The 13,667-nt window shown below is 28.3% G+C and overlaps 1 protein-coding gene across 5 annotated transcripts in view; it reads left to right on the top strand.

The window, feature by feature from the left end:
• Positions 1 to 13,667, top strand: part of LOC142323953 (BUB3-interacting and GLEBS motif-containing protein ZNF207-like) — a 55,641-nt gene that overhangs the window by 24,620 nt on the left and 17,354 nt on the right. For 3 of the 5 annotated variants that reach the window (XR_012756184.1, XM_075364359.1, XM_075364358.1), the window contains 4 exons: positions 1,696 to 1,825; positions 2,642 to 2,803; positions 4,888 to 5,104; positions 11,663 to 11,758. Coding sequence is in view for 4 of the 5 variants with exons in the window: in XM_075364359.1 (XP_075220474.1) it covers positions 1,696 to 1,825; positions 2,642 to 2,803; positions 4,888 to 5,104; positions 11,663 to 11,758 (605 nt within the window). In the remaining variant the exon portion in view is untranslated. The remainder of the gene's footprint in view (positions 1 to 1,695; positions 1,826 to 2,641; positions 2,804 to 4,887; positions 5,105 to 11,662; positions 11,759 to 13,667) is intronic. The other 2 variants (XM_075364362.1, XM_075364361.1) reach the window with 1 other exon arrangement.

The raw sequence follows: 13,667 nt of genomic DNA, 5'->3' as shown, positions 1-13,667 counted from the left end.
TGACGTAATCATTTTCATTCTGAATTATTGTAATTTCATTTGATTTATATTCGAATGATATGATTGTCAACATACTCATAAATATTGTATTAGCATTCATAATTTAATTCACGCATTTGTATTTCACATTTATATTATACATTTTAATATGTATAACTTATTTATAATTTCAAATCATGTTATTATCTGTAATGTATTGGCAGAAAATTCATTTACAGTTATAGCATTATCATTTTCATATTATTGTAACATTTCATTTTAATATTATTAAAAAAAATCATATGATTTTTTGCGAGCAGTATGTTGAGACACAGCTCCTGACAGTTCACTCGGCTCCATCTATATTATATAAGCCAGCTCCGCATTAGAATCAGGCAGTCTCTGTTCACCGCTTGAAGACTCACATTGTATTGTTATAACTCATCATTCATCATTGATATATATTATCATAAACAAAAATGTATTACATAAACAAAAATTATAATAAATACAATTTCTATTCATAATTAATGCAAGACCTTTTATTTAATTAATTGAACCAGCACATTATCAACTACATGAATAATTCAACCTTAACCGAGATACTTCACAAAGATGGCAGTTATTCGACACTATCTCTAAACTTAGCCAACCCACACTAGCTTTGAAATCTGTACAATTGAACTGTCTTTCAAAGAACTCTGCTTTTTCATGTAAAATTGGTCATGTAAATTTTCATGTAAACTTTTTTTAAATCGCTGTAAAATGCTTTTTTCAACATTGGTGTATACTTGGTAGACTTTGGCTATGGTTTTTCAACATTTTTTCATGGTTTTTATAAGCTTCTCATGGTGTTTTTCTTCTTTTTTTCCTCGTCTACTATCATTATGAGCCTTATTTTATCAACTAATGACTATGTTTTTAAATTTCTTTTCGATATTTTAAAAAAAGGAACGGAAAGAGAGTAAAAACAGCTAACCACACTAACTAAAAACTAAACGCATACACCCTTGTTACAGTAGCAAACAAACCCAAACAGACATGAAAACTATGCATACAAGCTGGGATTGTTATAAAGACGCATTGACCGACACTTCTTATGACAGGTTCCTGTGAATACTGATGCGTGATATATAAGATTTCGCTTATCCTCTTTACTGTGTCGATTCATCCTTTTTTGTTATCGTGTAGTACAGGAAGTGAATCATGCTTGTTTCATATTTCTGAACTGAAAATAAGATCTGTATTATAGGCCTAATGTTTGGTTTTTTATTTTATTTTTTATCAAATTTTTTACTTTGACTTACAGGATTTTTGTTTGAGTTAAAGGAATTATATTTCCTTATAACATAATACAATATGGCTGGGTATTCAAATAAATTTTGAGCTGTAGAAATTTTCGAGTTACAGGAATTTGACTGTATTTATTTTGTCTCATCTCTAAGCAAGTGCAATTTTAAATAGATATGTATTCTTATAAATCTGTCATTACCACAAGACTGTTTTTTAAGAAAAATTTTATTGTTAAATTGCAATTGATCTATTGTAGTTTTAATATTATATCTTAAGTCACTTATTGACACATGGTTATGGAATAGAGTTGAGTGCCTCGATCATGGTGTTTTATTTCATTAAATTACTACTTGTGTGTTTGCATTGTGTTTTTGATGATATGTAGATAAATTTCTTATTAATTATTTTTTCTTTTTTAATTAGTGGAGCCGCATCTACAGCATCTAGTAGTACCTCAACTCCAGGCACTAACTCGGATACACCTAAAGTAACACTTATTAATACGGTAGGAGCTTCTAGTAAAATAATTCATCCTCAAGAAGATATATCACTGGTAAATAATTATTACATAATAATAAACCATTTTTAAGGTTTTTTGTTTAATAAACTTAATTTTTTGATTATACTAGCTCATCTTTTCTACTTAAGATATTGTTTTTTTACCCATTATATTGCAGTATTTGTAGAAATGGTGCTGCATGCGTACTTAAACTTTTTTTTTTTCAGACAACTTTTCCGCATAGTATAGTTATTAATTTTTATTTATTCATTTATTAGGCATATTACATGACATATCAAAACACAATAAGTTAAAAGTGAAATATAAGATGACTGTTGGCACTACATAGGTTAACTGGAAAATCTGTTCTGTTAAGATAAAAGCAAAACTGTATGCAGAGATATCACACATGTGGTTTACGAAAAGATATCCTCAGAAAGCCCTTGGGTGATTATATGACTTGAAGAAATTTGACTGCATAGTAGTGTAGCTGTTTTTTGTTTTTTTTTGTAAATTTTATCAATTTTATACCAAATTGTTCTTTAGGCTTTACTATTTGGAATACATGTGTGTGATTTTTGTTGTTCAGTACTTACCAAAATAATTTGTTTCATTTGTACATGTATATTAAAATTCTCTGCTTCTGTTGAATGGCATTACGTATGACTTAGTATACTGTACTGTATGGTACATTAATTAAACATTGATTTGATGCTTTGTTCAAGAAACCCATTAGATTGTTTACCTTTTGAATTGAGAATTTTACAAGTTTCTTTCCAAAATCTTGAATGAGAAATATCAAAGAACTGGAATTAAGTATTTTGCTTTGAAATCGTATTTGGGAATAAATGTTGCATTCCTTTTTTTTAGGAGGAATTAAGAGCCAGATTACCGAAGTATCAAGTGATTGAGCCCCCTACACCCACGCCAACAACAGAGGCTGCTTCAGCAACTGCTTCATCTACTCCATCTACTGGTACTCCTACAACATCTACAGCCCCGCCTGTGACTTCACAGTCTACACCTTCTGAGGTATGAAATTGATTTTTGTTTTTATAGCCAGTATTCAAAAAATGAAAAAACATTGTAACATTAAATACATTAATACTAGTAATACATTATAATACTAGTAAATACATTAATACATTAAATACTAGTATACTAAAACAATACCATTTAAACATTTCAGTAGTAAATTAAACTATTTAATCTGCAAAACTATGAAAATGTGTAAATGATAAAACTGTTGAGAAAATACTTTTCAAAAAGGAAAGAATAGTAGGAATGAAAGAGGAAGAGAAAACAAAGATTAAAAAATCATAATGTAGAGGAAGACGGATTGCATCAAATCACAAAATAATCTGGTTTAGTAATATTTTTGTGGTCGGTCAAAATTACACTGGAATGCCTTAACATATGAAACTTCTTGCCCTGAAATAGGCATTATTATGCAGCTTGTGCAAAGGTGTGTACTATAAAAATTAACAATTTTCATAACAAATGACCAGTATCATTTTTTTTTAAATACATTGTTTTTATATATATATATATATATATAACAATTCCCTGAAGAACGGGATATGAGTATCCTCTGTATTAATAAAATAAATGATATTATTATTATAAAATTCAAAGAACACATGAGCAACATCTAATCAACTATTCAACTATCTCGTCAACTATTCAGCATTTTTTGAGCACAGTTAATATGAAATTTAACTTAAAAATAATAAAAATTCTCTTTTAGCCTATAAATGTTATGATAAATTAAAGCAAACAAATAAGGAAATTTACTTAATATTAGAATAATAAGCATTACTATCACGTTTTTTCTTTCCTTCACTTGTCTTATATGCAATCGACAATAAACTGCATTAGTGAGGTAATATTAATATAGTAAATTGCATTTTACTAGGAACTTCCTAGTAAATTAAATAAAATTTAAAACTTACAAATTTTGAGAGTATTGTAGTTGCACTTATGGAAAAAAACATCTATGTGAAAAAACAACTGTTATTAGTCTTCTGGCAGACTAGTCACACTCATTTTGATTGCATACAAACCAATTGGCTATGCACATCAAAATGTTATACCTATTAGTAATTACTAACATTTTTACTGTATATAAAGATATGCTAAATATTATAAACCTTTTACTGAAGAACCTAATAAAACTTTTACTAAATTTATTCTCAAGAGTGAACAACTAAGATATAAGGAAGGCAATAGTTCACTTAAATGGAAATGGTATTTTCATTAATTTCTTTTTCTTTTTTTTTAATATGTGCATCTTTTTCAAGAGCATCCAAAAATGTACGTTAATGATTCCCAAAATCCTATGTAAAAATTTTTAGCCTTTATTCCTGTGAGATCATCCAGAATCTTTGCAATCTGTTTTCTTTGAAATATAGATTTTGATTTGGTAAGTAGATCTTGCCAAGGGCAAGGGCTGGACTAGAAAAATTATAAGTTCAAAGAGGGTTTAAGGTGAGGTGTGTTAGTGGGTGTATAGATGTTGATTCATCTTGTTAAAAACTAAATGTTTATATATATAGATCCAGCCAAAAACATTACTTATGACTGTATGGATTTATTTTTTTGCTAACGATGTATATATATGTTTCTCAATTATACCATGCAATTTTGACATTTCAACCTAAAAAATAAATTTAACAGTAATTTAAATTCATGCCAACTTGTTCATTTATATTTAATCTGTCTAAAAAGCAATCATATTATTGCTTAGTTTAATTCAGTATGTATATTTTTTAATTAAAAAAAAATACATACTGGTTTGTGGGAACTGCTGCTATCTTTTTTTTTGCACAGATTAAATACTGCAGATCAAACTTTGATACCAAAGGACAAATTTAAAAATATCCTTATGCTGGTACACAAACAAAAAGGAATAAATCATAAAATTAATCTGTTATAGATTTAATATAATAATTCAGTGTATTTTTAAAAATACACTGATAACAAAGAGTATCAGTCCACCTTACCGTGGCAGTACTTTTTTTAGCTTGAGCTTCAAATAAGCTTAAAAAGAAGGTGTCTAGATATTTTATTGTTGATTTGATTATTGTTTTTCTTTTAATAGCAATCTGTTGTTACAGGAAAGACGCAGCGCACCTCCTACATCAGCTGCTGGTGGCCCAATGATGGCAAGGTTCCCAGTTGCTTTACCTGTATCAGTTGCAGGCATGGTTCCTGGACCGCCAACCATGTTACCTGGACCACCTATGATGAGACCTGCTATACCCATTCCACATCCGGCTATGATCGGAGGTAACATGGGCATGATGCGCCCACCCCATATGGGGATACATCCTGGTAAGTTATAAGTACTTTTTTCTTTTTTTAATAGTTATTCTCCTTCTGTATCTTAGTAATTAATCAATTTATACTTATTGGATATTTAATCTTTGTCCAAATTAGAAAATGTATGTGTGAGTAAAGACGTTTTAGCACTTAAAATAACTAAATGTTGTGTTATGGTTGACAGTGTAGTGCATTGTCATATAGATGATCATAAATTATTCAGTGCTTTTTGGGTCTTAATAAAAACATAAAGCAATACTTCCATCACTGTTTTATTGTTTGAACTTCAAACCAGTTCCACATGAGCACCATTTTAATGTATAAAATCTGTAGACAATAACAGAGTTATTCCGTTAATTACACCTTTGATTCCTCTGTTAAATAATGTTCAACCTTGTTCAATAATGTTGTCAACCTTCGTTACATACACCCTGTCTTTGACATAAGTTTGAAGAAAGAAATTGAGTGGCTTAATGTAAGGGGATCGAAGTGTCTAGGGAATTGGATGTATCACGGCCATTACAATGTTAAGGAACTTTTCATGTATGTAGTCTCTGACGTATAAACCCAAGTGTGGTGTTGCACCATCTTGTTGGAAGTAAACATCAGGTTGCCAGTGTTCTATTTGTGGTACTACATACTGCTGTATCATGTTTAGATAACTAGCGCTAGTAACCATTGGCTTGGTGAAGAAGAATGGTCCAATCACGTTCTGTATTTGTCAGTTGATATGAAGGTTCTTGCTACTCCAAATCTGAGCATTACGATAGTTAAAATGACCAGAAACATGGAGGTTAGCTTCGTCAGAGAAGATTTCAGAGTACAGCATGGTTATTGTCATCTTCAGTTGCATCCACCAACTGAATTTTGTGTACATGAAGTTTTAAGCGCTTATGTAAAACCTTCACAATTGTCGATTGTGATATTCTCAGTTTTGAAATCACTCAAGTTGATTTACCAGGCTTCTCTGAAAAGTTTCTCAAACTTGATTTACAAGTTCCTCAGAAGTAGGAGCTCCACCAGCACAGCACCTTTTCTGTTTATTACACTTTCTGTATCCTTCAACTGCTGATACCAATGTTTGTTGAGTCTAGTTAGTTCACAACCATACTTTAAACAAAAATGTCTACAAACTGTAATAAAAATCCACTTTCATGAAACCATAGTACATAACATCCGTTTTCTTATTGTAACCATTGCTCAACTAATAATTTCCCAATGTTGTAATGATTACACCAATGCTTAAAAAAAAAGACACCCTGCATTGTATTTTATTCATTCTTTATTGACCCTTAAAATGCACTAAATAAGTTTGTATTTTGGCCCTTTGATCATCTTCAACATTAGATTTTTTTAAACAGAAGAAAGTATAATCAGGTACAGAAGTGATTAATATTTTCCTTCTTTTTTCCACTTCAAATGTTTACCGTTAAACTTAAAATACTAATTGCAGTATTTTATATTATAATTAAAATCAATGCTGAAGATGTGGTAATGTTTCCCATTGTTACTGTATAAAAGGAAAGTTTTGTAATATTAGGTTGAATAAAAGAATAACCATTTAAAATAGTGTACAATAAATTTTTATTTTCAATAAATCATTTTTAACATTTACCGGTTTTATTTTATTAACAAAATGTACGAGGGCTGTTTTTTTTTCAACCTTCAATGGACTATAAAAAAAGACACATTGACATAAAATGATTTTATTACTAAAAATTGAGTAGTATGTAGCTTATTTTTTTACATAATCACCAAAATGATTGAAGCGTTTGTCATATTGTGACACCAGTTTTCAGATGCCCTCTTCAAAGAAGTTTGTCTCCATTGAGGTAATGTATGCCTCGACAGCCTTGAGAAGTTCTTGCATCACGTTGGCACAATGTGGTTGTGCATTGTCGTTGATCAAAACTACATCAGACAAGAGCATGCCTCTTTTGTTCTGGATCACTCGCAGAGGCGATGAAAAGATTCACAATAAACTTCCTTTGCTATTGTTTTCCTCTCCTCCATAAAGTCCACGAACAAGTTACCTTTATGGTCCCAAAAAATTGTAGCCATTGTTTTCCTGTTGCTCAGTTTTCTTGTTTGGAGAAGTGTGCATCCTCTGCTTAGACTGTTCTTTGGTTTCTCAATTGTCAATCTGAATCCTAGTCTCATCGCTAGTAATGATAGACTTTAAAAACTCTTCCCCTCATTATAGTAGCATGTGAGAAACATTAAGGCTGACGCAATTCGCTCCATTTTGTGATCGTCACTCAACATTTTTGTGACCCAACGTGCTCAGTTTCCGGTATTCTAGGTCTTTATTTACAATTGTGTATAGAGAAGACTTTGAAATTTCTATGATTTCTACAGAAAGTTCACTTATTGTAAACCTCCTTTTGTCGCGGACAAATTCATCAACATGCTTAACCAGGCATACAGTAGTGACAGGCTTACGTCCTTGCCCACCTTTGTCATGGACATCCATTCGCCCTTAATTTCCTACACCATTCCTGTATACTATCATCACTCATAAAGTCTTCACCATACACTTGGCTCATTCTGTGATGGATTTCAACAGTGTTACATTCTTCTGCTTGCAGAAAATGTATTGCACTTCGCAGCTCACATTTGGCAGGAGCATCGACCGTAGCGGCCATTTTCAATTGCCTGTAGCTTGGCTCAGACTGATGCAATGTAGCTGGCAATGGCAGAGGGTTTGGGGGGGGGGTGCAGACGCCTATCCCTTGTTGCCTATCCTCCCTCCTGCCTATCTCTTGTTTGCTTAGATGCACAATCAGAGGTTAAAAAAAACAGCCCTTTTAATTTTATGCAACAATGAATTTGTATTTTATTTATATAGTTTTGAGTTCAGTATAATGTTTTTAAAGTACAGACCATATAAAATATGTTCAGTAATGCAGATATGTACCTTCAGCGCTGGCATTATTGCCAACATTTTTTTAATTAAATGTAAAGTGATAATTTTTCTTAAAATGTGTTAATAATGTAACTGGACCAATTGATAAAGCATGTGGTTATTGTTAAGCTGCTTTCCAATACACTATTATATTATATACCCATGTGTACGTGGGTAATGGCCCTGCTTTTTTTAAAGCATAAAGTAATATTTATGCTCTGTTTTTTTTTTTGGAGATATTATATTTTCATTTAATTTATAATGAAAGTGACATTGACTCAATGAATTATTTGTATAGTAATCTGTCATTGTACAATGCCATATGACTACTTGAAATAAAATATGTGAATGTCATTAAAGCCCAAAAAATATTGTTATTTATAGAACTTGAATGATAGGAAAACACAAGTGAGGCTTTAAATTTTTGTATTTTGTAAAGCCAAAATGTGTGTAATTATAAAAGAAAGATTTGCCATTACTTTTAACAATGAGAAATCAAAAGTTACATTATCCTTTTAACCTACATTCATAATAATTATTATTAAAAAAAAACCATTATTATGAAAAGGATTTATTGATTCCAAATAGGTTGATATGAAAGACAGAATGAAATTGTGTTTGTTTTCTTAGCCTTCTTGTGGGAAATCTTATCATTTACATGAGAAGTAGATTATTTTATCATATAATTTGTGATTTATTTTGTGTTTATCTTTCTACAAGAAAGTTCCATTCTTGCAATCAGGGGCATTTTACTTATTCAAGTAATCTTGTTCTAAAAATATTCCTTAAAATAAATGGAAACTGGTTTGTGTTTAGAAAAAATATAATGAACTTACTATAAGTTCTCATTGGACTCATTTCATTATACATAATTTATATTTTTACAAAAAAGAAACCTTTTTAAGAGTTAAGATTTTTACATGTTGTACGCTGGCTTGCAGATCCCATCTTAAAATTTAAGTGAGGAACTAGCACTTATATCTTGAAAATTTACATAAGAAAAATTTATGCAAGAGTAAAATGTACAACTTTGTATTTTGCATAAAATTCACAAATGTAGTAATTTGGCAACTAGATAAAGTTGATTGATATGGCATTTTGTTTTTTTTTTTGTTTATGCATGATGCAAAAAGGGGTCAGAACATAATTAGTAAAGCTTTATAGATTGATTATCGATTGACAGTATTTATAGACATGTTTATACATTTGAAAAAAAAAAGATTGTTTATAATGATACTGTAAAAATATACTGGTTATTTATTTTTAATTCATTCTTGTGATTCATATTAGCAGAAAAATTTAAGGACACTAAGATTAGAGCATGCAAAACATGAAAAAACCCTTGCTTGTAACATTTTTTTGGAATTTTGATGAAGGGGGCTCCTTCACCTGGTAAAACTGTTCTTTTAATATTTAAAGCTGAGCTGCTTATCTTTTTAATTCTTTAAGGTTTGATGTGTGATATAATTATTTAGAAAAATAAATGAAACCTAACAACCACGCATTTATAAATAAATGTTTAATTCAGCAGTAGTGTACCAGAAATATCTTGATAAAATTTGGCTACGTAATTTTAAATCAGTAATGAGCAAAAGATGCTGTGTGTACTTTTACTAACATATACATGAGAATGTTTTAACTGCAGTTAGTATATGTTAAAAGAAAAAAATTGCTTTTCTTCACACACAGCCCCTTATTTATGACCAACCAAATAATGTGTTGTGTGCTTATAATCGATGTTATAATTTTAATGAATTAATTATTAAATATTGAATATACTTCACCAATTAAAAGTTATCAACTGATAAAATGCTACACTATTTCTAATTTCTCACAATACCATTAAGAGAAAATAGAAAAATATTTATATATGCCTTTTGTATTTTTGTTTGGTAGAAAAAACTTGCTAATGTTTGATTTAAACTTTATTTTTTGTAATAGGTAAAGACATTGAATTCATATTCAAATTTAACATAATGTAAAATCAACTGTTTTCATATTAACCATATAATAAAACTTGACTTAAAACTAATATAAAACTGTTTATATAATAAAACTTGAAAAGTACACGCATAATTAAAAATTATATAGATTATTAAAGAAAGATTAAGGGATAATTTTTTTTTTTAATTTTAACAGTCATTCAAAATTGTTTTGAGGAGAAAATAGTGAAAATGAGTTGAATTTACATGTAGAGTATTTTTATATTCTCAGAGCTAGTAAAATCATATTCTACAAAAAATTTGTATTTAAAAATTGTCTTCTCATCACTGGTATTTATACAGTAAACATTTATTAAATATTATTAATAAAATAAAATTCCTGACATTTGTTGTAAATTAGATTATACTGATTGCCTAGCAAAGTTACTAAACAATCAAATACATTTTCTATTGCTCTTTGCCATCATTGTTGTATATCATTAGATATTCTTTTAAAACATTATTAAAATTGTATGTGCTGCCATAATTGTTGGCAATCTCATTTTCAGGTGCTTAACCAAAACAACTGGAAGTTATTTGCCAAATATAATAAAATCGTAACTATTGTTACATTTCATAACAGAATTTTAATTCTTATGACCGTACATACAAGTAATGTATTCTATTATTGTATTGTGTAAAGTATGCTGGTACAAGTGTATACATAAAAGGTTTTTGTAATACATATGCTATTCTTATTTGTTGAAAAGCATTAGAATTGTTTTAATATTATCTTTCATTTAAAACAGAATTACAGTGAATCTTAACATGGATTGTGATGAAACCGAATATTCATTTGAAATATATTATTTCTTGACATTAAATAAGTGAATTAGATATTTTTGATTTTCTGATACATTTATGGAAACTCGACTTAAAACTTATTAACACACATTCTAATATTACTGTAAAAGGATCGAAGCAGATAACATTTTTTTTTCATTAATCCTGGGCCTGAGATCTTAATTTAGAAGAAACACACTTAGTACCTAAAAATAGTTTTGTTTATTGGTTTTTACTATTATAATAAAAATAATGTTGAAGTAGTAAGAATTTATAAATGTAAGTTTTCCACTGCTAAAAATTAAATTATTTACTTCATTTGTGCTAAAAGTATGAAATGTTTTTCTAAGAATTAATGTCATCATATATTTATACAAATTAAGAGCAAGAATTCTTTAAATATGTTGTGCATAATTTTTTTTTTTAATGATTGCTTTAAGTAAAAGTATATAACTATAACTATGCACTTTTTGATCTGGTATTTCAGTGTTTCCTGACAAAGATTTGCCATTTTTTTGGTAAGATGTTGAAAAGTGACTGGTAGCCAAAGGTTGATATTATGAAGTTATTTATGTGTTAATACTAAAATGGTCGGTGAAACTTATTACAATAAAAGCACATTCCTGTGTGTCAGACAAAAGACATAAAAAACCTTTTTATATTTAAGTGTGTTTGTGAAATTAAGAAAGTAAACTTAACTGGTGAATTATTGCCATAAGAAAATCAGAAGATTAATTATTTTACTTGTTACTAAAAATTGAACATTTCATAGCAATTTTATGTTAAAATCGGTTTAACAAATGTGATGTATAATTAATTTTAATTATATAAATTACCTTTTAATATTTTATTAGTATAGTATATGTAATACCATATTTCCTTTTTTTTTGTTGCTGACAGCTTTTCGATGTACAGACGCTCCTAGACTTATGAACTTTCACATGTATGATCAGAGGGCTGGGCCAGTTATGTTACAGCTGGTACAAAATAATAAAAGTAAATGTAAAATAAATTATTTTTTATACTATTTACTCATGTAGTGCTGTCTGTGTTCATATATATTTATTAGAACTTAGTGTTAATTTTAATTTTTATGCATACCTTCTGTATTATATTAAAAATAAAGATTGCACATGAAATGTTTACTGTTTTTATGCATTGTACGCTTCATTCATAATATATATATAATATATATATATATATATATATATATAGTGTGTGTGTGTATATCATCTAATCGTTTAACTGAACACACATTATTTTAATTTTATAAGTTTTTGAAATGAATGATTAAAACATATTGTAAATTATATTAGGTTTATTTATTCATGCTGCAGTTAAGTTACCAAAAGACATGGTGTCATCAGACCTGTTCATAAGTTGGGGAGTGTCTGTATTTACATCATACTGTACTGTTGTTTAACATCATTATATTAAGTGATCTATTCAAAAATATGTTTTAGCTGTTGTAGAAAACAGGTTTTATTGTTGATGCCTATTTTCTGTGAAAGTTTATAAGGCTTTTAACTTGTTAAAAAAGTTCTATTCAAATTGTATCCAAACTTTATAGTTCACCAGTGCAATAACACATTGTAGAAATGTTCTTTAGGGGTGGTATTTATTGTATTAACTTCCTTTGTTTTATTTGTTGTCATTTTCAACATAGCAGTTAAGTAAATTTCACTCCCCTGTAATGAATACAATCATTCAATATTTTTTCATTTAAATCTATTTGAATAATCTTTGTTTAGTATCAACAGTTTATTAATTTAATACAATGAATATGTTATGCTGTGAAGACTAAACACAATTATGCAGATCAAACAGAAGATAATTTATTTCATTTAATGCCCAGCATTAAAGTCATTTCAATTTAAAGACCAGCAATTTTACTATTATTTTATATATATAGAAATTATTATACATGTAAAGGATAGAAAGTGCTGATCAGCCAGAAATATTGATTTAAAGATGTCTTATACTTATCTGTACAGGTAATTTGTTTGTTGAATGACAAAAAACAAATTTCTATTCATTTTATTTTTATTGTACAAATTTATATAATTTTCAGTATTCAACCATCATAATTTGATAACTTTCAAGATAAGGGCCCAATTTTTAGAAAAATTTATTATTTAGAGTTCAAGTATTATTCCTCCAATTTTATTGTTAAAAAATTAATAAAATGTTTTACTTTATGTAAAACTTGAATAATATAAATTTTTTAATTCCAAAAATTAAGTACTTTTAAAAATTATTTTGTTTCTTATAATAGCATATTAGTTGGAAAAAAAAGAAGAAAATATTAGCTTGCAAACACAGTTCGTCCAGGAATTTGTGTATGCACATGGTGAATTCCACCTAGCAGTTAACGTTAAAGTAAAATTATAAAATTGATCTCTTTTTAGTTACTTAGGAATAATCTCTAATTGATAAACAGTCCCTTTTAAAATTTCATAAATGTTAAAATGTTTAAGAAGTCTGACTTAAGCTGCAAAAATGCTTATTCCTTTAAAAAAAATTAATTTTTCGCCATAAATAATTAAAAAAAAAAGATTATAAAAGTGAAATATGTTCAAAGATTGTTATAAATTGTTTTTATGATTTTATATAAAGTTTTTTTTTATAAGATAAAATTCTTTCTAAAAATATTTACTTTTACGGATTAAAAACGAACAAAGGTTATAAAATTCGTAATAAGTGTGCCACCTTATTTGACAGATAAAAAACTTGACCATATTAATTTTGACATAATTTCTGAGATGTTAAAAATAATTATTTTATTATGTTATAAGTAACTGCTCTGCAAGCATTACAATTAATTCTAAAAAATTGTATTTTCTGAACAAAATGATATCAAAATACATTTTCTATTTTGATTTTTAATATTTTAGAAGTTTTATAT

The sequence above is a fragment of the Lycorma delicatula genome, chromosome 4 (assembly GCF_047948215.1).
Source record: "Lycorma delicatula isolate Av1 chromosome 4, ASM4794821v1, whole genome shotgun sequence".
Lineage (NCBI taxonomy): Eukaryota > Metazoa > Arthropoda > Insecta > Hemiptera > Fulgoridae > Lycorma > Lycorma delicatula.
The sequence above is the reverse complement of the archived record's forward strand: the minus strand, read 5'-3'. Positions and strand labels throughout refer to the sequence as shown.